We start from the raw sequence: 24,481 nt of genomic DNA, 5'->3' as shown, positions 1-24,481 counted from the left end.
CTAAAACTGTGAGGCAATCAAACAAGTGGTAAATAAAATAAAATAAAAACAAACAAACAAATAATAACAACAATAATAATAATAATAATAATAATAATAATAATAATAATAATAATAAAAAATAAAAAATAAAAAAACAGTTCCAGAGGAAAGGCAAAAAAATAAATAAATCTTATATTATCTCCAAAATGGCAATATGGCTGCTTAGACTCCATTTCCCAGCAGCCACCACTAATGCCTCTTTACGCCAAATGATGCACACCTGATTTAATTTTACTTAAATTAGATTCTGATTAAGTCCTGATTAAGATGATCTCTGTCACAGGACTGTGTAACCATCATGATTTTGGATTCTGATGTCAACTTTGCACACTATGAGCTAAAAGACCTGATGATGTCAACCAATAATATTAAGGGTTATAAGTGAACGTGGCCTCCTGCTGTTGTAACCTGTTCACCACAAGGTATTGCCCAATCCGACATGCTTTTCTGCTCAGCACTGGTTTAAAGAGTGGCTGCTTGAGCTACTGTAGCCTTCCTAAAGCATTTCTCTATTGACCTCTCTGGCAAATTTTACACACTGGGATTAATGCTTGCTTTGTGTTTTGTGTGCCATTCTATGTCGTTGGTTGTGTGTAAAAATCCCAGAAGATCCCACCATCCAGACCAACAACCAAAGTCAATAAGGTGGAATGATTTTTCCTTCATTCATGGAATCATGAAAGCTTCTGCTCTGTGCTTCCATGATTTAACGGATTACACTCCTGCCACATGATGAGCTTACTAGATAATAGATAATTGCTCATTCTGTGACTAAAAATTAACCTGGACCTGCAAAAAGAAACAAATTAGATTCTTTATGACTGTAAATACCAAATTTGATCCCAGGACAGAGGAGCTACAAGTAACACAATATAAAGTGCAAACCAAACAACACAATGAGAGAATAAACACACTGACAGTGCAGCACCAACCAGTACAGGATTAGTGCTAGTACAGTACCAGTGTAAGAGCAAATAAATTGTCTATATAATATAAAATACTCTACATGAAAACAGTTTACTAGCAATTTGTGTAAAGAGCTTTTTGATTATTTGAATGTTGGTGTGTGTGTGTGTGTGTCAGTCTTGTCTCTTTCTGTTTTGGATTCAAATAGCTTGTGGAAATGGCTATAAGGGCCTGAAGTCTTCCTCATTCCTAATGGCTTTTCCTCTGCTTTCTTTTTCTAAGCTTTTTTTTAAATAAATCTAAATAATCTAAAGCTTTGCCACTGATCCCACATGTTGTGCACAGCAAACAGGAAAAGGTTAACAATTTTTTTTAGCTTTGTCAATATTTGTATAGAAATCATGAATATCTGGTCACAAATGCCCCCTACTGGTAAAATCAAACCATAAATGCTCTCAAACTAGGACATGTTTATTTTGAGGCCCATGCCCCACTTTCCACGTGTTATAAGATCTACAGTGTACACCATATATTTACAACAGTGGACACCTGAGCATAAAGTTGGTATGTGCTTGTTAAACAGCCCATTCCACATTTAGTCCCCATTTACTCTTATGGGTTTCCATTCTTCAAGGTTTTGGCATGTGCTTGTGGAGATCCTTGCTCTTTCAACCACAAGGGTGTTAGTAATATGATGTAGGTGACATTAGGAGGCCTGGGGTGCAGTCAGTGTTTACATTTCATACTAAAGGTGCTTAGTAGGGTTGAGATCATCTGCTTCAACCCATGTAACGCATATCTTCATAGAGCTGGCTTTGTGCACAGGTGTAATGTCGGGCTGGATCAGGTTTGAGTCTCCTAGTTCAAGTAAAGGGATAATTTTATGCGTTCACATCCAAAGACATCCTATAAAATTGTGTGCCTCTAACTTTGTGGTATCGGTTTGGCAAAAAACACGGTGGGAAAAAAAGAAAATTAGGTGTCCCAATACTTTGTGATACATTTCAAAATCATTTTGTCCAGCTATGGTGCATTGTACTGATCTGATATTGCAAACAGTCCCAGTCGTTTGCTGTAAAGCTCTTTTCGTGTACTTACAGGGTGTGGTGAAGTCGTTTACTAGATAGTGAACAATAACTCTGCTATTGGGTGGCAAAAGAGGACGGGGATTAGATTTTCAGGTGTTCAGAACATGTCTCAGGAAGTTGTCTGAGTCATCCAGGTCATTCTATATGTTCTTTATTCTAATAGTAAACAGAGAATCACTCAGGGCTGATTGTAATGAAGTTATTTACAGGGCAGGAGCTCAGGATAAAGTTTAGGTTCTTAAACTGCATACAGAATATATTTTGTATATACATATGCATATAAAAAAATATAATGGCTATGTCTAATGTTTGAGACATTAGACAATTTAGACAGAGCTTAAATAGGTTTATATATATAGGAGAGAGAAAGAAATACTTGTAGTTCTTCCACAAACTGTTCCAATGCATCCCATGACAATGCTTCTTTGCACAAAGCGCTCCATGAACATATTCTTGGGTCGGAGTGGAAGATCTTGAGTGGCCTGCTATAGAGCTCTGACCTCAATCCTACTAGGATTAATTGGACTGCTGACTGCACCCCAGGCCTCCTCACATCAACTTCTGTACATCAGCTCCTGACTTTACTAACACCCTTAAGCCTGAATTTGCACAAATCACCACAAAAACACCCCAAAATCTAGTGGAACATTTTCTCAGAAGAGTTGAGGTTTCTATAAGTCCAAACAGAGACTACTGTAAATGTAGAATGGAAAGGAATGAGGAAATAGTTGTATTTTTAAAAGGTTCCTTTTCTTTAGCTCTCTCTCTCTCTCTCTCTCTCTCTCTCTCTCTCTCTCTCTCTCTCTCTCTCTCTCTCTCTCTCTCTCTCTCTCTCTCTCTCACACACACAAATGAATACTATTTAGACGAATGCTATAAAGTCATACTTACATACAATGGACTGCAAATATGTATTTCAATGCAGTGTATATAAATCTAGGACATGCACTCATTCCTAGTTTCATGTCCCACAGGGTTGCCAGGGTTCAGCCAAATCTTTCCAAAAATCACAAAAAGATTGATCACCGTCCTCAAATTCTTTTTCTCAGGTCAGGATCCAACCTGGGACCCAAGTTCTTACCATTGTGTGCACACATTTCTGATTGCAGTATCTGTAACTGTATCCATACCACAATCCTCTCTTTTTCATCCTGATCTTAATTACGTCCTACAGAGGGTTGGCCGGGTGGGTGCAGGTATTTATTCCCACCAAGCAAGTCCACACCAAATTATTTTTGTTTATATCTAATGATTATCATTTGTAATGACTATCAGGTGTGGCCCTTGATTGATTGGAATGAAAACCTACAATTACAATAGCTCTAAGAAAGCTTAGTGGTTAAGATGTTGGACTCCTTATCAGAAAGTTGTGAGCTCAAATCTTGCTGCCAATGCTGGGCTCTTGAGCAAGGCCCTTAACCTTTAACTGCTCAGTTGTGTGAATGAGAGAACTGTAAGTCGCTTGAATAAGGGGTTTCTCCCAAGTGCTGTAAACGTGATGCATTTTAATAATCGCCTTCCCTCCGTAAACCTGCCGGCTTGTTCCACACCTAGTCCAATGTGATTTAAAATCAACATCTCTGGCAACTTTCTGGCTTTTTTTTTTATCAATCTATTGGTGGACATTTATGGCATTAAAACATAAAATAAATAAGTGACACAATCCCAAAATAGAAACGTGTTGCTGAGATCCAATTTAAGACTTATTACTTCATCATGTCGTATACACAGGAAATGGAATTTTTTTTAAAGATAAATAAGGTTTTACGATGTTAGAAAAAATCTCTCTCCAAAAAAGTTGAGATTTCTGTCAGGGCATTTTTACAATTTATGGAAGGAGTCTCCAGCTTCAGCTTAGTAAGTTTATAGATCAGCAGCAGAACGTTTTTAGGTTTTTTTTTTTTGTAATAGTAAATGTTGGTGTGTCAATGCTGACTCTCTATCTAATCTTTCTATTTCTTACTATTTTTTTAACCTAGTATATCATTCCAAGTTTCACCCCCAACCCCCCCACTCAGATGCAGTTTACTTTCTGCACCACTGATATGATGTCAGAGGAGCAACGCAGCCCTTTGGTGTTATGTGACTGGAGAACTAGCAGGGGTGTGGCAAACATTCAGGAACACACACACACACACACACACACACACCCACACATGCACACCAAACCACTTCTCCACAACACACTGAGACCTACTCTGAAAAGCAGCAGTGCACTGCTCCCAGCAGTTTCGTGCTCCTTAACAAGACTTGTTCCAAGATGAAAGCGTCTCGAGATGCCACCATATTCATAGACCTGAGCTTTCTTTCTCCTGAAGAGGAAGCCGTTATCCAGAAAGTCCTGCTTAGAGATGAGGATCTGAAAAAGCTCGAGATGGGACGTGTAAGGTGAGGAAGGTGCAGGTTTCTGGGCCGAGATTAAACAAAATAATAATTTTTTTTTTTGTTTGTTCTGGGTTGCGATTGGATATTCATTGTGAGGTTTTTAAGACTTGAGTTGTCAGTATGGGAATTTTCTATTACTAGATGTTGAGATTCATGTTACGACATGCATCATTAGGAGTTTTACCTGCATGCCAAGTTCAAGTGCAAAATGAAGCAATTTGTAGTTTTTGCTTGTTTTATATGATTTTGTAGACAGTAACATATTACACTATATTTCTCCTTAAGTACATTTACAAAAAAAAAAAAGAAATATATTATAATTAACATATGGCCACTGCACCCTGTAGTCCAAGAGTCTATACGTAATAAAAGTCTTAATTTTACATTTTAAACCAATTTTCCTTTTAAAAACATTCAGACCTTCACATTTTAAGCTACAACCACTATGGCTAATCTACAAATCATAACGTGCATAGCTGTGCTCCAGGCTTGTAAACAAAGCATCTGTATGCATTCTCCAGAATTATGTAACCAGATTATCTTAAATATAGTAAACAGAAGACTTAAAGGTTAAGAAAATGAAATGTCTAAATGCTGGAGCTATTTATCTATTACACTATATTTCATTCAAAGAAAATACACTGCAAAGACAAGAGTTTGTGGGTATCTGAGAATAAGATACAATATGTGTTTCTTTTTGAGAATCCCATTCCACTTTCAGTCCTTATTTACTTAGGAACCTTCACTTTTCTGGAAGATGTTCCACAAGATTTTGGAGTGTGATTGTAGAGATTTGTATGAGATTAATGAAGCCACAAGGGTATTATTAAAGTCAGGTACTGATATAAGTGAAGTGTGGTGGCCTGTGGTGCAGTCAGTGTTCACATTCATCCCAAAGTTGTTTAATAAAGATTGAGACCTTCCACTCCAAACCACATAAAGCATATCTTCATGAAAGCTGGCTTTGTGCACAGGCACACTGTCATCCTGAAACAGGTTTGGATCTCCTAGTTAAAGTGGAGCGAAAATGTTATTCTGCCGCTTTCAAATACACCCTATGCACTTGTGTCTGTAACTATGTGGTAAATTTTGGGATTAATTACACATGGCTGTAGAAATGAGGTGTCCCAATACTTTTGTCCATGTAGTGTGTATAAGTGGGTATAAATTCAACTTGTTTTAAAACAAATCAGATTCTGAACCATTTTCCTGAGCAAAGTAAAAACAAGGTACTGAAATTCCAAATGCTTGATAATATAAAATGCAATCACCTATAACAGAATTACTTTGTCACCTCCATGTTTTTCATATCTGGAATGAAATGTTAATACTGTAATATTTCTCTTAAACTTGTTTGTTTGTAAGCATAGTTACACTAAACACAGTTTAAATCCAGTTGTTTTTACTTGTTTACACCAGGAGGCTGAAAGAGTGTGTTCCAGACCAGAAGCAGCTGAAAGAGTTATCAGGGGAATGGTTTGAGGATCTTAAGTCAAAGCGGCATGGCCGCCAGCCACACGTCTCGGCCGTAGTCCGCTCCTCCATGAGATGGAAGAAATCATCAGGTATCTGAGATTTAGCGAGATTAATGCTTAACCTGCAGCATTGGTACAGATACTGTTTTAACCCACAGCTCTTTCGAATTCTATGTTTCAGGCCTGCAATAAAATATTTTAACTATTTCAGCAAAAATACAAGAACAAAAAAGATCCACAATTATAATGTTACATTTTAATTATATACATACAAAAATTAATATTTCTAAAATGTATGCTTTATTTTATTTACTATTTTTAGTTTTGCTTTATTAATTTTATTTGTACATTTTTTGACTTTTATTTACTTAAAAAAAAAAAACTTAAGTTTTATTAGATTTTACCTTAACGTCATTTGTATTACTAATTTATTTCCCTTTTTTTTATAGTTTTATTTAGTTCTTTAATAAAGTCACAATACCGAATATTGAATGTGTCATGTCAATCCAAAAACACACACACAGTAAATGTGAATTATGATCATCCTTATAACATTACTTTTGGAATCTACTGTAGCCCATTTGCTTATTTTGGTAAATAAATACATACAAAGAAAAGTTGCTGCTTGTGTTTACAGGCCAAAGACCAAACCCCTTCCAGAAGGTTTTGCCTGAGGAGATAGCTGGAGAAAAGAATGAGACTCACCCAGAGTAAGGCGATATATTAATATATTTTTTGACCTTGTAATCTGCCTAGTAAGACAGAGAAACATCGAAACGCACCACCCACTGTAAACACACAGGGTGTGTGCGGTATTAATCATTTACACTGAAACACAACACAGGCCACTAGTTCTGTAGTGTACACAGTAAATACACTATATGAAGAAAAGTATTGGGACACCAAAACTTTTTTTGTGATTCTTCTACAAATATATGGTTTAATTGGGTTGGAGTGGAAGATATTCCACTTCAGGGCTCAGATCCTTAACCCTATTGAACACCTTTGGTATGAATTGAAATTGTAACCCAGGCCTCCGCACCTACATCAGAACCTGACTTTAATAATTCCCTTGTGGCTAAATGAGAAATTAAAAACAATTTCCACAGGCACACTCCAAAATCTAGTGATACATCTTCCCAGAAGAGTGGAGATTATTATAACAGTAAATGGGATCTAAATGTGGAATGGGATGTTAAAATTTGCACAACCCAACAAACTTTTGTCTATATATTGTGTAGTATGTGTATCTTCTGATTTATTGTTTAAGCATTAGACTAATTCTTCTTCTTCCTTTTATTATTATTACTTTCTATCGTTTCGTTACTTGCAATATCGCCTCAGGTTGTCTTGGCTGTACAGTTGAAGAATCCTGTTGTCAAACACTAAAAATTTTTTTTTTTATTTAAAAGACATTTCACTGACCCCCGATTGATTCACCCAGCTCTCAGTGTACAGGTTTGTCACACTTCTTTCATTTTATTTGCTGTACGGTCTTAACATTTTCTTTCAGCTATTTTTTTTCTCCTGCTACATGTGCAGCAAGACAACAAGGATGAAGCGATCGTTTTGGAAGGTGAGTTACAGCATCTAATCAGCTGGATATATTTATTGTACATAGTTGATGTTCATAGTTGTTTTCAACTGCTGTGGAATAAAAGGCACTGATTCTTTTAATTACGTCTTAATCTTTTTTTTAATCATCATTTACTTCTGTTTATCAAGTTATCGAAGCAGGAAATCAATCAGGAGCAAAACTCCAAGACCCTAAACTTCTTGTTGAGTCCCCAAAACTAGAAAAGGAGTTGAAGACAAAAGAAATCAACAAAGAGATATTAGATCCTAGAAGATCAGCGCTGAAAGAAGACTGGGGTGTGGAGACCAGACCAAAGCAGACAACAAAAGATTTTGAGATACGATCTTTCAGCGATGCCCAGGAAACTTCGAATTGGGAAATACGTCAACTTGATGAGTCCGATCAACCACAATCAAATGTTGTCTTAATAAGCTCAAAACAAAGAACAGAAATAGGATTTAAAGATAAGCAAAATGACCCGAAAGCTGGAGTGCTGATAAATTCTGGATTTGGATTTGAAGAAGCAATCCAGTCTCCGATACCAAAGAGAAAATTTGGGGAAATCAGAAACATCACCAACAAGCGAACAACTCCAACACAGACGGAAGAGTTGGTCATGGATGTGAATATCAAAAACAATCCAGATGTTCTTGAGGATCTAAAAACAAGTCCAGTTAGCAATGTAAATGCACCTGGGTATGTTCATTTGGACCAAAAAAGTTTGGAACCAGAAAAGAAAGGAAAGGAAAGAGTTGTTGAGGAAATCAGAGTCGACTTCAAACAAAAATCTCCAACAATAATCGTTGATATAGATGTGGACAAGAATCCAGATTTTCTTAAAGGTCCAGTTCATAATGTAAATGCATCAAAATCTGCCCAAATGGATCCAGTACAGAATAGAAAGGAAAGAGTTATGGAAGAATTCATAGTGAGTGACTCTAAACAAAAATCTGCAACAAGACTGAAGGAACTGATTGTTGATTTCGATGTGGAAAAGAATCCAGATATTCTTGTAGGCCCAGATTATAATGTGAACACACCAAAAATTCTCAAATTGAACCAAAGTTTGGATCCAGAACAAAAAGGAAAGGAAAGAGATGTTGAGGAAATCATAGTCGCTAAATTTAAACAAAGATCTTCAACAAGGACAGAGGAAATTAATGTGAAAAAGGATCCAGATCTTCTTGTAGGCCCAGTTTATAATATAAATGCACCAAAATCTCCCAATTTGGATCCAGATCAGAAAGGAAAAGAACGAATTTGTGAGGAAATTGTAGTTGCTGACTTTAAACAAAGATCTCCCAAAAGATCGAATGAACAGATTGTTGATTTCAAAGTGGAAAAGAATCCAGATATTCTGAAAACTCCAGTTAATAATGTAAACACACCAAAAATTATCAAATTGAACCAGAATTTGGATCCAAAACAGAAAGAAAAGGAAAGAGCTGTTGAGGAAATCATTGTCACTGACTTTAAACGAAGATCTCCAACATGGACAGAGGAAATGAATGTTGATATAGATGTGAAAAAGGATCCAGATCTTCTTGTAGGCCCAGTTTATAATATAAATGCACCAAAATCTGCCAATTTTGATCCAGACCGGAAAGGAAAAGAACGAGTTTTTGGGGAAATTGTAGTTGCTGACTTTAAACGAAGATCTCCAACAAGGACAGAGGAAATAAATGTGGAAAAAGAGCAAGAGTTTCTTGAAGACCCAATTTATACTATAAATGTACCAAAATCAACCAATTCGGATCCAATTCAGAAAGGAAAAGAACAAGTTGTTGAAGAAATCATAGTCGCTGACTTTAATCGAAGATCTCCAACAACATCGAAAGAACTAATTGTTGATTCTGATGTGGGACAGAATCCAGATATTCTTGAAGTGTCAGTTAAAAGTAGAAACCTAGAAAGACATGTGAATTGGGACCAAAATGGAAAGGAAAAAGCTATAGAAGAAATCCTAGTCGACAACTTTAAGGGAAGATCTCCAACCAGGACGGAGGAACTGATCGTTGATGTCAATGTAGAAGCAAATCCGGACATCTTTGAGGATTTTAAAAACGGACCTCCTCCAAAGTCTGAAGTGGAGTCTGAAAGTACTAAAAAAGTGGTGCAAGAAATCGGTGAAGTGGAACCAGAAGGTAGTTCTAGAGACCAGGAGGAAGATGAAGGTGGGATCTCTGACTCTGAAATTCTGGCTAGCGTGTACGCACGTGCCACCAGGCCCAAAATGGGTGTGTCGAAAAAAGCGGCTTTCGCACGAGATCCAGTTCAAAAGATTACAGACGCGATTCCGACTATAGTGATCGTGCCGTCTGAATCTGAGGAGCCGAGCGTAATGGAGCGTAAGTGCTTACTCGGGCATTATTTCAAAGGGGATTACAAAAATACAAATAATTTTTCTCAATTATTTATAAGTATTTTATTGCCATGATTGTTTATATGCCATGATTTGTTTATATGCACACAAATAACAACAAAAATTTTTTTAAATGTAAATTAAAATCAGATGAAAAAAGAACAGTGACCAAATTGCAAGTTGTCAATGTAGGCCAAAAGTATATGAGTCTCTCTATGTGTCCACATCTTTATTTTCTTTCTTTGTTGTTCACTGTAGTGTTGTATACTGTACCGCTCCCTTCTTATATCCTCGAGATCACATTTCCCACTTATGCACAAGGTCTTTAGGGTTAAATTTCTGTAGACTTTCTAACAATCCAGTGCTCTTGGCACTGACACACCCAGGTGTATTACCTTAACCACCTTTTTTTTCTTATGCCGTACCTCTTTAAGCGAGTTAACGGTATACTCCGTTTGGCTTTCACAGGAGTGAAGAAGGAAACTCCGGGCCCTGAAGTGCTTGTCGAGGTCACAAAACATGTCACGGATACCTGGGAGGTTTGTTTTTATTTTATTTTTGCACCTAGTAATAAAACTTTGAATGGAAAATTGGGTTGCCTCAAGTCCAAGTTCTCTAATCGGTTCTCCTACAGTGTTCTCCATTCAATAAGTTTGAACATTCGACCACTTCATGTTCATGAGATATAAAGCTGAAGAGTATATCAAAGGCGAGAAAAATTAAATATACATACAGTAAAATGCATAAAATATGGTATAGACATATAAACATGGTTCATAAGAGAGTTGAGAAACACATACTCTAACCTACAGTACTATTTCTGAAAATATACAGTACGTCATATGGTATCGGGAATCGGGCATCCCTTTTCTGTACATGTCCATACCATCTCAATCTTGTCTCCAAAATGTCCATGTGCTGTCAAATAAACTAATTTTTAATCCTGTATATCGTTGTCACTCCCAATAAAAATCTCAACATCTTTAGCTCTGCTACCTCCAGCTCCACCTCCTGTCTTTTACTTAATGCCACTGCCTCTAAACCATACAACATTGCAGGTCTCACCACAGTCCTATAAACTTTCCCTTTTACTCTTACAGATACCCTTCTATCACAAATCACTCCTGCTATCACTCTTCTCCACCCTGCCTGCACACTTTTCTTTACTTCTCTAACACACTCTCCATCACTTTGCACAGTTGATCCCACGTACCTGAACTCGTCCACCTTCTCCACCTCTTCTCCCTGCAACCCACCACTCCACTTCCCTCCCTCTCATTCACACACACGTACTCGGTCTTACTCCTACTGACTTTCATTCCCCTTCTCTCCAGCATGTACCTCCACCTCTCCAGGATCTTCTCAGCCTGTAGGTGTAGGAAATGAATCCATAGCGATCAAATTAGAGAATAAAAAGGAATTTAATTCTAGGATGGAATCAATCAATCTCTAATACATAAACAGAGAAATAAAAAAATATACAGGAATATATACTAGCGAAATCATTTATTTTGTAAATATAACCCCTATTCAGGATGAAAGTGTGGACTCGGATGGGGACAGCAGCTCAGTTTCCAGCCAGGACTCAGATATATCTGGAAAAAGGGGCCAGCTTTCTGCTAGTACCCTTTCAGTCACAGAGGTGAGACACTTCCAGACAAGTTCTTAAGTTCTGCTTTAATCATCAAGGATTGTAGGATTGTAAAGTTCAGTCCATAAATCCATTGAGCTGTAAGTATAGTAGATAAGTGCTAGATTGCTTCTCCTTCAAACCAATGCATGTTTTCTACAGATGAAAGTGTGTACATTATTCAGTCATGCGAGTTAAGTATGATGTACTGGTTGTCTTAGCGCACTGCCAGTTTGCTGAGTGTCTACAGCGATGCCGGCGACTTCGGGAATGTGGCGGTGCGTGGATCGGTGGAGTTCGCGATCATGTACAGTCCACTCGGAGAGCTCGTCATTATGGTGGAGCAATGTCAGGATCTGGCCATCGCAAACCTGCACAAACAACGCACAGACCCGTGAGTCTATCAAAAGCAACTCGACCACGCTGATTATGACAATTGGCTAATTTCCTGTAGGCAATGTGTAGACCAGCAACAACTTTTATTTTATTTGGTTATTTATTTAAACTGTATACTAATTATCTCTGAACACAATCAGTATTAAGGTGTATCTAAATACAATCTAGTCCTGTTGGTAAATTGATTCAGTCCGAGATATTAGCCGCATTTCAGATTCTTAGGGGTCCACATAAACTTCAGTTCAAGAACTACACATTGAACTAGATCCAAATAATCTGCATATAGGCCTATTCTTATGAACTGCCCTGACTTTAAATGAGCTGTAAGTGTAGCAGATGAGTGCTAGATCAGCTTATTCTTTAAACCATGGCAATGTTTACTATAGGAGAGTTCATCTACTTCACAAGTGTTAGCAGTATTTTATTCATTAGACACTGAGTAATGAAACTGTGTGATAGAATAACCCAAATCGCATACATGCATTATAATTGGTCCTCGGTTTAGTATGTAGACTACATTGTCATATATACCCTATATATATATATATATATATATATATATATATATATATATATATATATATATATATATATATATATATATATATATATATATATAATAAAATAATGGGATGTGCTGTCAAATGCTAATTCTGGAAGTCCGTTTGAAAACCTTTCACGGTAAATACTGTAACTTTCCCTGCATATATACTGGTGCTACTAGTAATGCATTCTGAAGCTAAATACAATAAGGGAAAGGCATTTGGAAAACTCTACACAGAAAAGGCTAAAACTCTGTTTGCTCTGGCATTTGTGTCAGATATGTGAAGACATACCTCTACCCAGACAAGAGGAGCAAAAGGAAAACTTCCATCAAGAAACGTACAGTCAATCCAGTCTATGTGGAATCTTTGAGGGTACATTCTTTTATACCCATGTTTTTCGACATATACATTACTTTTGAAACAATACATCGCTCTGGATTTTAAGACACATCCAAATATGCTGTCTGATTTTATTAATTTATTTTTTTTGGTTCTGTACACAGTACAAAGTAAAACGTGAAGAATTGCATGGAAAAATTCTGAATTTGTCTGTATGGCACAATGACTCCCGAGGTAGAAATGCCTTTTTAGGGCAGGTTGAAATAATTCTGAAGGACTGGGACTGGAAACATGAAGCACTCACATGGTACAACCTCCAACCAAAGGTATGTAGAATTCTTTTTCGTCCAGATTGTTATTTTTAATCCTTCATCCAGATCACACTGTAACATTAATACCCATGAATATTTTCCTCATACAAGAATGCAGATAATCAGGAATCGCAGGAATGCCGTGGCATTTTATTCATCTCATTGAAATACATATCTCCAGAAGCTACAGGTAGTTCAAAATGAAACAATTCTTAATATCTACAGTTTATTATTATGTTGCAAATTGCAGAATAAGAAAGTAAAAGCTCATTCAAAACATTCAACTCTTTTTTTTGTTTTGTTTGAAACGTTTAAATTTTTTCAAAAAAATATATTTTTTAAACTTCCATTTAAAATCCTCTATTTTTGTAACTAAGTAGCTTGAAACAGTATTGGTATCGCTGCATGGCATCTCTGTAGGTGGTTCCAGAGTCAGCCGGCCTACAGGAGAGATTCATATCTGGCTTCGTGAGGCGAAAAATCTACGTCGTCTGAAAGCCCAAGGAGTCGACTCCTTTGTGAAGTGGTGAGTAGAAAAAAACAAGATTTTCATCTATTGAACAGTCGTGATTTGGTGTTTGCTTTCAATGCGTCGTCCGTCACAGTAGATGACGGACAGAAACCGAGTATGGTGTTTGTTTAAAGGGCAAATGCAAACACTGACCTTAATCTGTGGCATAAAATCATTCATGTTCAGTCTGCTGGAAGTGACTGGAATCGGGATGAAGGGGATTGAGAGCGTATTTTAACAGCTGAGCTGCAACCTTCTCTAGCATGAAATATATAGAACAAAAAGTATGTTGAATCTTATGAGTATTTTGTGAACAATTTGGTCATGATATGTCATGTGAGTGACACTAGATGCATGAAACTAGACATCCTGATTAAATTACTGCTCATACTGTTGCACATCTGCCTCCTTATACTTACATGACCTTAGAGACCCCCATCATTGGTTATTGTCATTATGATTGGTAAAACAACAGCAAAATTTACATGATGGTATATGCTCTCTGATCTTTCTCACAAAATAGAAATGAATATATATTATTAATGTAGATATTATAAAAGAATTCAAATGAATTTCATTGCCATTAGTGTTATCTAATAAAAAAAATGTTTGTTGAATGTAAGTTTACAAGACTGAGCGACGATTTTGACTAGCGCTATTACAATTTTCCTCAAGAATAATTTAAAAATACTAAAATGTCGAACGCCTTTCAATCCTCCCGATTTTTTATAAAGCAAGAAAAGGATTCAGTGGAACAATTTATTGATATTAAGGTGGACAGGATGTGACAATTTGACTGTATGATGGAATATATTTTCAAATTAGGTTTTTTTAATAAATTTAATTTTTTTTTTTTTTTTTTATGTAACAAAAGAGAGGTCCAGTCTATTGCTATTTTAATATTAATGATGGCTTTCAGTAATACTGGTCCTGGTGTCTGTATCAAAGACACTGATCTTGAAAGTACTTGGTATCAGATCAGAAAGAAAAACAATGCTATCGCCTGTCCCCAGAGAGATTGTAAAGCTAATTTGCGTTATTTAGCTACATGTTACCAGACACGAGTAAAAAGAGTCGTCAGAAGACCCGTGTGGTGAAGAAAACTCAGGACCCTGTGTACAACCACACCATGGTGTATGATGGCTTCAGAGTGGGCGAAGTGAGTGAGGCCTGCTGTGAACTCACTGTGTGGGACAACAACAAACTGTCCAATCAGTTCCTAGGAGGAGTGCGTCTCAGCCTCGGCACAGGTGAACACGCACTCAGACTTCTTTACTGCTTTCTTGCCATGATTACTGTTCTCCAGCAGCAGCTCTGATTTCATATAAACCTATACGCACTTATTTTAAAATGTTAATGTAAAGATTTAAATAGTAATCAAAATGTTTATTTAGGGAATGAGTCTCCAGTGTTATCGGGGCTTTTTTTCCTCTGGCTATGGTGTCCATGACACCTCATGATGTCAGTTTTCTCTGTCGAATCCTACTACAGATTTTTTTTTTTGGCAAAACTAATTTTAATAATAAACCTTAGAACATTTGTTAAAACAACTTTAAATACTACAGATAGTTTGTTTGTAATAGTCCAATCAATTCGGTCCACAAAGAAAGTGATTGTGGATATCAGCAATCCATTTGCACGCACACATGAACTGACGCTATGCAACAATTTTTGTGGCAGTGCCACCTATTGGCCAAAGGTTAAAAATACATGCTTGAGATACGTTTAAATGCTGTTAATGCTAACACCTCATCCTTCTGCAGATTTGTCCCATGCCATTTTAACACCCTGCTGCCAAACTGGTTATCTCAGCCTTTTCTCCTACAGTCGGAGAATTCCTGTGTCTGTGGTTTCAACATCGAGTGTTGAATCCTTTCACATCCTCAGAGCAATTTAGTGTTGGTCATTCTTGCCCTCTGCTTTTCCTCCAGGCCTGAGCTACGGAAAGAAAGTCGACTGGATGGATTCGGAGAGTGAGGAAGTGGAAATCTGGAAAAAAATGATGGCTAATCCGAACAGCTGGGTCGAGGGAGGGCTTCCGTTAAGGTCTTCAATGACACCCAGGCATTGAGAGTAATCCCAAAGACCAGCGACAACTCCGAGCAGTTTGATGATTACTTTCCAGAGCGTTAATAAGCTGTTGATTGCATAAGCTTTATTAATGGTCCGATTTCCAGAAGGATTTCTGGAGATTTCATGTAAAATGGATTCATATAATACTGGATTTGTAAATATTTGCTAATTGCTGCAACTGTTTCCAACACAGCTACTATTGAATCTGATTTTATAGGAGGAATTCTAAATGAAATATACTTTTTTTTTTTAGATTTTCTGCTTCGCTCACTGAAATGTTCTTGAATGTAGTCACAAATAAATCGGTGAAAGGTGGGACTGTGTCCAGCTGAATGATTTCCAAGCACCATGTTGATCATTAATCATGTGTGAGATAGTGCACCAGCCTGCTTTCACAAACACAACCCACAATTTATGTGTAGTGCTTTCAGTTTATCAGATTCTTTTCTGAATGAACAGTTGCTAAGCGACTGAAATTACTCCACTCTATAAAACAGCCATTAAACTAGTTACAGTAAACTGTGTACAGGAGATCACTTTGATTACCAGTCACCAGTTATACACTGCTTGGCCCAAAAAAAAAGTCACCACCTGGACTGAACTAAGGGAATAGGCCAAGAACCTTCCATTGGATAATTACTGCAGTGATCACTATCGTTCAGCAGGCAATAAGTTATTTAACCCTAACTAATGCAGTGAGGAGCTTCTCATTTCCTAAACAATCTTGTCAGAAGATGTATCCTACGATCATGTAAAAGAATACAGTTGCTCAAGCTACTTTAATTAAGCTAAGAACAGTCCAATGTAGTATTAAAACAAAGAGAATAATGAACAGTCATCTTTAAAAAAGTAAATAAAATAAATGTCATCAGAAAAAAATACAAAATGAATCACGTTTGATTCAAGATGTTTTATTTGTCACGTATTTAAAATACAACTTGCAGTGAAATGTTAACCTGATCGGCTGCTCAGAAAATTGTGCATTAGACAAAAGCGACTGTAATTATAAAATAAGAGAAAACAAGAAATTTTCAAGAAAATAAAAGAAAATGAGAAAATACTGTATATTAGATAAATCATAAAGCTATGTTTAATAGTGAAAGTACGAACATTTCCACGAATACAAAAAATGAACTCAAAGAATTAGACCTAAACATCTGTGTAGCCTTTAGAGAACCACTTATCTGTGAGGCTAATGGAGAGAAAAGGCTTTCATTTATTAGGTAACAAAAAGATTGGACTCTGGAGTGCTGAAAAAAGGTTATGAAGTCTAATGAGACCAGATTGACACTGTTCCACAAGGATGACCAAAAATGACTAACTGAATATATGTTAAGAAGAATATATGTTAAGGGCATATTATTGACATAGAATAATTTAAATGAATGAGCAAACCTATAAAAGATTTTTTTAATGAGTGTTTGAATATGGAACATGGTTAAAAATCCACTTGTGTTCGAAGTGAATTTGCCTTCAATTTTCTCAAAAAATCCACAGTAAAATGTGTTGAGAATTTAAAGTGTAATAGACAGGGACACTCTAAATAAGAATTATTTAAAAGATTGAGCAAACCTAAAAATGTTTTATGAGTGTTTGAATATGGAATATGATTGAAAATGCAGTGATGTTTGGAGTGATTTTGCCCTTTCCTTTTCTTAAAAACTGTACAGTAAAATGACTTGAAATTTTAAATAAGAATATAATAAACAGGGAGACTATAAATAATTATTTAAAAGATTGAGCAAACCTAAAAAAAAAAAAAAATGTTTTATGAGTGTTTGAATATGGTGATTCAAATGCTCTGATTTTTTTTGTTTAGAACGGTCTGAGGCGTCTTCACATCTATTTTGACCGCTCCCACCACCCTAATTGTAAGTGTACAATTAGACGCGCAACACAAAGAAAAGTGCGGCTGGCTTAACTGTGTATTTTCAAGATGCGGCTGGCTTAACCACAGAAATTTCACGCACTTGTTTCGGTGGGTAACAAATGATGCGGGGGATCCCCGGTGCGTGGGGGTTCCAGACACGCTGACTAGACGCTTACGTCATAAAGAGGTAAATAGAGCCTATAAATAGAGGCGCGCGCTGGACAACGTAACAGAGCGCTGCGCTCTTCCAGGGTGTGAAGTTCCTTTGTATTCTTCTTAAAAACCAGCAGCATCAGCAGGACCAGTAATAATACTCGCATGGAGTTGTAGTGGTTGTATGAATGCATAAATAGTAGTATGTATGTAATGGTTTTATTACGTAAAGCCAGGACTTGTGAATTTTTACTAATTTTTAGCGTAGTGTGTGTTAATAAAAAAGTGTAATAAACTTTCTCCCATATTAATATTAAGACAATATGCGAGCTTCAGACTCGACATGTGCTTGTAATACGCATGCGCGCCCCCACCATAGGCTCCCATAAGGTGGTTATGGAAGTTTTTTTTTTTAACTGTTTATTAGAAAATAAAACAATTCCTATTATTAAATAAATTACAGTGTTTACTATTATACTCTGGGCTAATTGATAACACGTTTAGCATTATAGCATACACGAGGCTCACCCCTACTGTTACATATGTATACACTCAAACATAAAGGTTGAATATTTTAGAAACAGAAGAACAGTTTATTTAATTAAAATTGATAAAGAAAATGACCTTTAATATAATATTTGTTGCTGTTAGGCAAAAAGTATTATATTAAAGGTACCTTTTCTACTACACCTGACCAGGTATTGTGTATATCTGTGTATATCCTTTTTTTTTTTTTTTTTTTGCCGATGATGACATTTTTAATTTGCGAAAATGCAAAAAAAGATAAAGAATTTCATAAAAACAAAGGGAGGATTTTAAAAATAAAAATACAATTTAAAAAAAGTTTATTGTCGGGATTTAGTCTGAATTCGCACTATATATTTGTCATAAAAACTTAAACTAAAAGCAACAATAACTACATGATAAACTATTTCACCTTTAACTATTTAATAAAACTAAGACTGCAACTAAATCCAAATACATGTTGTATATTAACACACTGCTGCCATTTTACCCGCTGCATCACTTTAATCTGCGTATCAGGAGTTAATTTCATGTTCCGTTTTCTTTATGCAGAAACATGTCTCGTAAACTAATGCCGCATATGGACAAGTCAACGCGATTGCTGCTTTCTGCAAAGACGATGTTTCCAAGGGACAGCACCATGGCACAATGTGAACTAGAGGCCAAGCAGGTGTACAAACTGCTGCAGGAGGTACACTGGCAGAATAAAGAGAAGGTGGTGCATCTGTTGTGTCATGGTGTTCCGGGTCTGATCAACCTCACCGAGCCAAAAGATGGGATCAGTGCCTTGCACGTGGCTGCGTTGAACAATTATCTGGAAATGGCTCATCTCCTCCTGTCTCTAAAAGCTCACCCTGACATCCAGAACAAAAAGGGACAGAGTTCAATCATGATGGCTGCAGAACTGGGTCATGTCGAAATGGTGGAGCTTTTAGCAAGTAATGAAGCCAGCATGACCTTGGTAGACAATGAGGGCAAAGGTGCGCTTGGGATTTCTGCATTTATGTTATGTAATAATACTAATAATATAATAAGAATAATATGTATTATTTGCATGTTGTTTGACGTTATTAATTCCCTTCTTTGTGACTGTTGTTCCGCACAGGTATACTGTTTTACTGCATCAGCCCTACAAAAATGCACGAGCAGATCCAGGAAATGATTATGAAGGGCAAAGTAAATGCCAACAACATCTCATTCACTGGGAGATCCGCATTCATGTTCGCCTGTGAACATGCGGAAGACTGTGAAAACCTCTGCCTCCAGCTCTTAGAGAAAGGAGCCGATCCCAACAGCGCTGATCCGGTTTGTCTTAACCTCCTCGCCCATTTAACCAAAGGATTGCGCTCAACTTTTTAATATAATACTGATAATATGCGTGTTTTCCAGGGGACCGGGTGCACCGCTCTGATGGCAGCAGCCAGATCAGGATCTGTCCCGGTGATGAGAGCAATCCTACAGAGAGGAGGAAACCCGAATGCGGTAGACAAACAACAACTGTCTGCCGCCCACATTGCAGCAGCCAAAGGATTTATTGAAGTAACAGAGGGTTTTTGTAAACGAGGGAAATATTTAGTACAACAGCATTACTGCGCACACTATTATTATTATTACATCAGGTACATTCTAGTCTTAATATTACTATTTTAGGCCCTGATGCTGTTGTCAGCGTACTCGGCTGATTTTAACTGGACGTCGTCGCTCGGGGACACGCCATTGCATAAAGCTGCAGCTGCAGGCCACAATCAGTGCTGCAGGTTTTTGTTTCAGAGAGGTGCGTTACACTTCGTTTTATTATCAACTAAAATTCTGGAAATATTTTCTAAATTGATAAATAAATTTGAAAGACGAAGCCACAGCATAGTCCTTTCCAAAATGATCTACAAATTAAAGTCTGTGTTCTAAGTGTTTCACGTTTATTGTATGTCTTCTATTATCAGGATGCAATGTGATGAGGAAGAACTACCTGAACCTGCTTCCGAGTCAAGTGGCTAAACTCAACCAGTGCAAAGCTGCTATGAAAGAACTGTCAGACGCAGAGAAAGCCCTAAAATCAGTTAACTTCATACCGTTCATCAATCAGGCCCGAATACACGATTGGTCTTTTGAAAATGAAGCAGTGCTCAGGCTGGCCTTCAAATCTGTGGAACGGGCAGACTCTGTGATGTTAGCCGAGACGTTTGTGTCTGTCCTGAAGGATCATCACGCCCCTATCGATGACGACAGCCTTCAAACTGTCGTGGATGCTGTTGCCCAGAAAGTCTGGCGCGAAATCAATGTCGACAACTTCTTCTTGGGGCATGGCTTCCTGCCAGAAGAATTCCAGCTCTCATCCTTCAACTATTCATCGATCAGAGACACGAAGGGTGCGGCGAAAGTTACTGAGAAAGTTGCAGAGAAAGTTACTGATATGATATTGCCAAAGAAATTGGATCTCCATACATGTCCTGCCATGCATGAATATATTCTGGACCCATCTTCCTTCTTTGAGCCGAAAGACATTTATATCAGCGTCAGCGATTGTGTAAAAATGAACGACTTTGCTTCTCTGCACTTAGCATTCAGCCAGAATATCTCTGTGGACGTTAGAGATTGTTTTTACAAAACGCCTCTCATGGTTGCCTGTATCTGTGGGAACCAGCAGATGGTTTGCTTCCTCATCTCACAAGGGTAAGGAGAACCACGGAATGGGATGGAATCATATCAGTGCTCTTACTACACTACAGTAGTGCTCTGTATGCAGCCACTTTTCAGAGTTGAACATAATATAATCTGTGTTGCCAGGGCGAACGTGAATTGTTACGATCAGCTGAAGTGGACTAGCCTACATCACGCTTGCTTTGGCGGATACACCAATATTGTTAAACAGCTCCTTGACCATGGTGCTGTTGTAAACGCCATGACTACCAACAACGTGACACCGCTAATGAGGGCCATCGAAAGTTGCAACCCCAGCTGTGTGGATCTTCTCATCAAGTCCGGCGCAAACATCATGGCCTCAAACAAGCGCGGTACTTACTCAATTATCAGTATAGATCAGTTAAATGAACCCTGAATTGTATTTTTGACTTGCCTGTGCGTGTGTGTGTGTGTGTGTGTGTGTGTAGGACAAGATTGCATAATGCTTGCCCAGATGTACGGAAATCCACAAATCAAATCTCTGATTAAAAATGCATTAGAAGAAATACAGAAAGCGAAACCTAAAGCGAAAGCAGCACGTCCTGCAAAGAAGGTAATACTGACGGGTGAAAACAGATTCTCATGTTACACTATAATACACTGGACTATACTATACCACATTCTAGTACCCCATACTACACCATGCCATCACAAAGTATGTAAAATATCTGTTTAATTAGCAATTTAGCAAGAAATACTTTTCAACCCTTTAGAGTGTGTATATTGGTGGTATTTGGTACACTAGCGCTAGTTTGGAAGATCTATAGTGTGAGAGCGTACTATTTCAGCATATACTTTAGTCTAGAAAGCCGGACACGGCCTAGGATTTCACATAGCAGTACAAGGTTTTAGTAAATAAGCTATGTGGTTTTTTTGGGTGTGTGTTTTTTTTTTGCAGAAGGATACGACTAAAAGTAAAAGAATGCCGGAGGAGTGTAAACAAGCTATACATGTAAATGTCGCTTTAAACCCTGACGCTAGAAACTACTGCATTACCACCCCCTCTCAAACAGTGAGTAATTACTTCCTTATTTATTTAGCCCCACTGATGCACCACTCTATAATGTAAAAAAAAATACCATAGACCTCAAAAGTGTGTTCTAAAAGATGTTTTTATGGCAGCTAATGCATTCTGGGTCCAAGCAGGATAAAAAAGTAACATCTGGATAGTACACAGTAAAGTATATAGTGTAAGAGTGTAGTGTGTGATTTGTGTAGGTATTTGTGAGATATAGGTTAGTCTGCAAGACACACATTAACAAATGAAATATATGAATTTCTAATGTATAAAATGTGTGTATTGTAGGTCTGGGGGGAGAGGGTTGTAGCAACCGCTAAACTAAAGCAGAGGATGTCAGAGAGGAAGGTCCGTTTTGCAGAGGACATCATGAAAATCTCAAATAATGACAATGGAAGAGTAAGACGCAGACACCAGTGTTTCCCGGAGCATCCATAACGTTGGAATGACTTCAAGGAAACACAGGCTTTCAGGCTCTTTAAAGACTCAGACTGCATCTGCAAGGAAGAAATTAGCTCTTCAGTTTTAAGAAATTGGTCTCGTCCAGTTGTACCAACAGTCTTGTTTTGAACACACTTCAGGAAACCCAGTACCCAGTAAATAGTGCACCCACCCAGTCTGTATAATAAAGTTCACACATTCAATGTGTGCAACAATAAGACTACCTTCTGAATGCGACTAAATAATTTTGTCAGGCGAGTTCAGAGTTCATTTACAGAATGAAATTAAACAGAATATACCTTTTTTTTTTTAGAATATTCCAGACATCAATATTTAAATCCCTGCTGCCAAAATCATGGAAAGTGAAACCTAAATCTGTCACACAGTGGTTGTATTTAATTATCCATGGTAATAAAAATATATTAAAAACTTTTTTCTGTTCACATTTTTATTTACATCATTACTGTTAGTTCTGTGTAAAATCAGACATTGAGCACCCCCATGAAACCAAAATGGCATGATCCTCATTTCATTAGAAATCTGCAAAGATTTGACTGTGACTGATTTGACTAAGATTGGTAGTCGAATCAGGCTCCTCCCATCGAAGCACCTTTTTTTCGGCTATTCGGGGTCACCCCTACTGTGTGTATATATCAAAAGGTGGTATCAAAAAGCAGACTTTCCCCTACTTCCCAAGATGAATATCCAGCTCATAGGTTGCCGTTTTTGACACCTGTGCAGAGATCCAGCATGAATCGAAAGAGGTGGTTGAAACACTTCGAAAAAGAACTTGTCTAAGCCCGGGAAAGGGTTTATTCTCTACTTCCAGACCAGTGAATACGAGCGGTACCACTGACTTACAGCCTCTGAGGAGCGGCACACATTACAAGTCTGCATCTCTGGTGAGTAGGTTGTATTTTATTTACATTTTTTATGTTTTTGTCATGTTATTAGACAAATATTGATTCTGAACTGCTCCAGATGATGTAGGTGCACAGTTGCGGTTGTAGTGTAGAAGTTTGGAGCTTGATTTAGTAAAATGGTATTCACCATCCATATGCAAAATGCCTCTCTGTAATGCCACACGTTGCTATATTGCGTAATATTCAATATAATTTAATATTATTCGATATAATTTTTTTGAATTCATATTCATATACACTTCAGGACATGTTGTTGAGGTAAAACAAGACAAAAGGTTTAATTTTCGAAAGTATGACGTAATTCAATTATGCAATCAAACAGAAACTCTGAAAGCGCTCCCCCTTGTGGACAATTTTTAGGAAACGTCCCTAGAGCGATTTACTGTTGAACAGTCTTATTCTTTACTCTCCATCAGGCCAAAGTTATGGGAAGAAAATTAAATGCATAGGTTCAAAAAGTGAGGAAGTGAAAATCAGGAAAAACTTATAACAATTGGGTCAAGGCATCCTAAAAACCAGTGGCAACTCAATGCAATTTGTTTATTATTTTCCAGAACATTAATGAGCTTCTGATTACATAAGCTTTCTACATGGTTCTGTTTTCTAAAGAAGTTCTGGAGTTTTCGTTTATTTTTTATGCTAAACACATTATTGTAATACTGGATTTGTAAATACACTGCCTCGTGTTGGACAAGCTTTTGCTTTAATTGCAGCATGTATTCCTCGTAGCATTAATCCAGAGTTGCATTAATTTCTTGCCAAGAAATTTACCGATACCGATACCAGTTGGATCTTTCTTGGCTATAAACTATTAACCACTATTTAAAATGAATACTGGATAAAAAAAATCAAACAGTCCATTTAAAATAGTACTGAACTTTATTACAAAAATAAATAATAATAAAAACAGAACTGAATACTTTGCATTTACAGCATTTGGCAGAAGCCTTTATCCAGAGCAACTTACATTTATTTCATGCATACCACTGAGCAGTTGGGGGCCTTGCTCAGGGGCCCATGAGTGGCATCTTGGTGTGGCTGGGATTTGAACTCATGACCAATGGATCCAAAGCCCAATGTCCAATGTAGTAACTATTTCTAATACAACTTCTACTGAATCTGATCATATATAACAAAGAATTCTGCTAAATTAAATCTACTTTTTTGAGATTTTCTGCTTCCTCATGAAAATGTTCTGAAAGATACTTACTAATAAATCAGTGTAGGTGTTAC

The 24,481-nt window shown here is 37.2% G+C and overlaps 2 protein-coding genes across 5 annotated transcripts; both read left to right on the top strand.

Annotated features, from left to right (window-relative positions):
* The first annotated feature begins 363 nt into the window (after positions 1-363).
* On the top strand, positions 364-15,954 carry LOC310731021 (uncharacterized protein). Of its 4 annotated transcripts, none has more exons than XM_083550301.1 (17): positions 364-464; positions 3,011-3,156; positions 4,297-4,424; positions 5,841-5,986; positions 6,534-6,606; positions 7,309-7,354; positions 7,439-7,472; positions 7,622-9,820; positions 10,303-10,373; positions 11,369-11,476; positions 11,686-11,858; positions 12,681-12,777; positions 12,909-13,070; positions 13,167-13,245; positions 13,476-13,581; positions 14,611-14,816; positions 15,498-15,954. In XM_083550301.1, exons 3-17 carry the CDS (start codon positions 4,297-4,299, stop codon positions 15,635-15,637), a joined length of 3,768 nt encoding a protein of 1,255 aa, XP_083406427.1. In that variant the 5' UTR covers positions 364-464; positions 3,011-3,156; the 3' UTR covers positions 15,638-15,954. The 4 variants fall into 4 exon arrangements, with proteins under 4 accessions (XP_083406427.1, XP_083406426.1, XP_083406424.1 ...); XM_083550300.1 differs by lacking the exon at positions 364-464 and adding an exon at positions 1,417-1,508; XM_083550298.1 differs by lacking the exon at positions 364-464 and having other exon boundaries at positions 2,994-3,156.
* Positions 15,955-17,756: 1,802 nt separating this feature from the next.
* Positions 17,757-22,754, top strand: LOC310731025 (ankyrin repeat and EF-hand domain-containing protein 1-like). The gene is made up of 10 exons (XM_083550307.1): positions 17,757-17,868; positions 18,740-19,167; positions 19,293-19,492; positions 19,577-19,726; positions 19,838-19,961; positions 20,128-20,857; positions 20,972-21,198; positions 21,295-21,419; positions 21,765-21,878; positions 22,173-22,754. The coding sequence occupies exons 2-10, from the start codon at positions 18,744-18,746 to the stop codon at positions 22,320-22,322; spliced, it is 2,244 nt and encodes a 747-aa protein (XP_083406433.1). The 5' UTR covers positions 17,757-17,868; positions 18,740-18,743; the 3' UTR covers positions 22,323-22,754.
* Positions 22,755-24,481: the final 1,727 nt, after the last annotated feature.

Source organism: Silurus aristotelis (assembly GCF_946808225.1).
Source record: "Silurus aristotelis genome assembly, chromosome: 9".
Lineage (NCBI taxonomy): Eukaryota > Metazoa > Chordata > Actinopteri > Siluriformes > Siluridae > Silurus > Silurus aristotelis.
The sequence above is the reverse complement of the archived record's forward strand: the minus strand, read 5'-3'. Positions and strand labels throughout refer to the sequence as shown.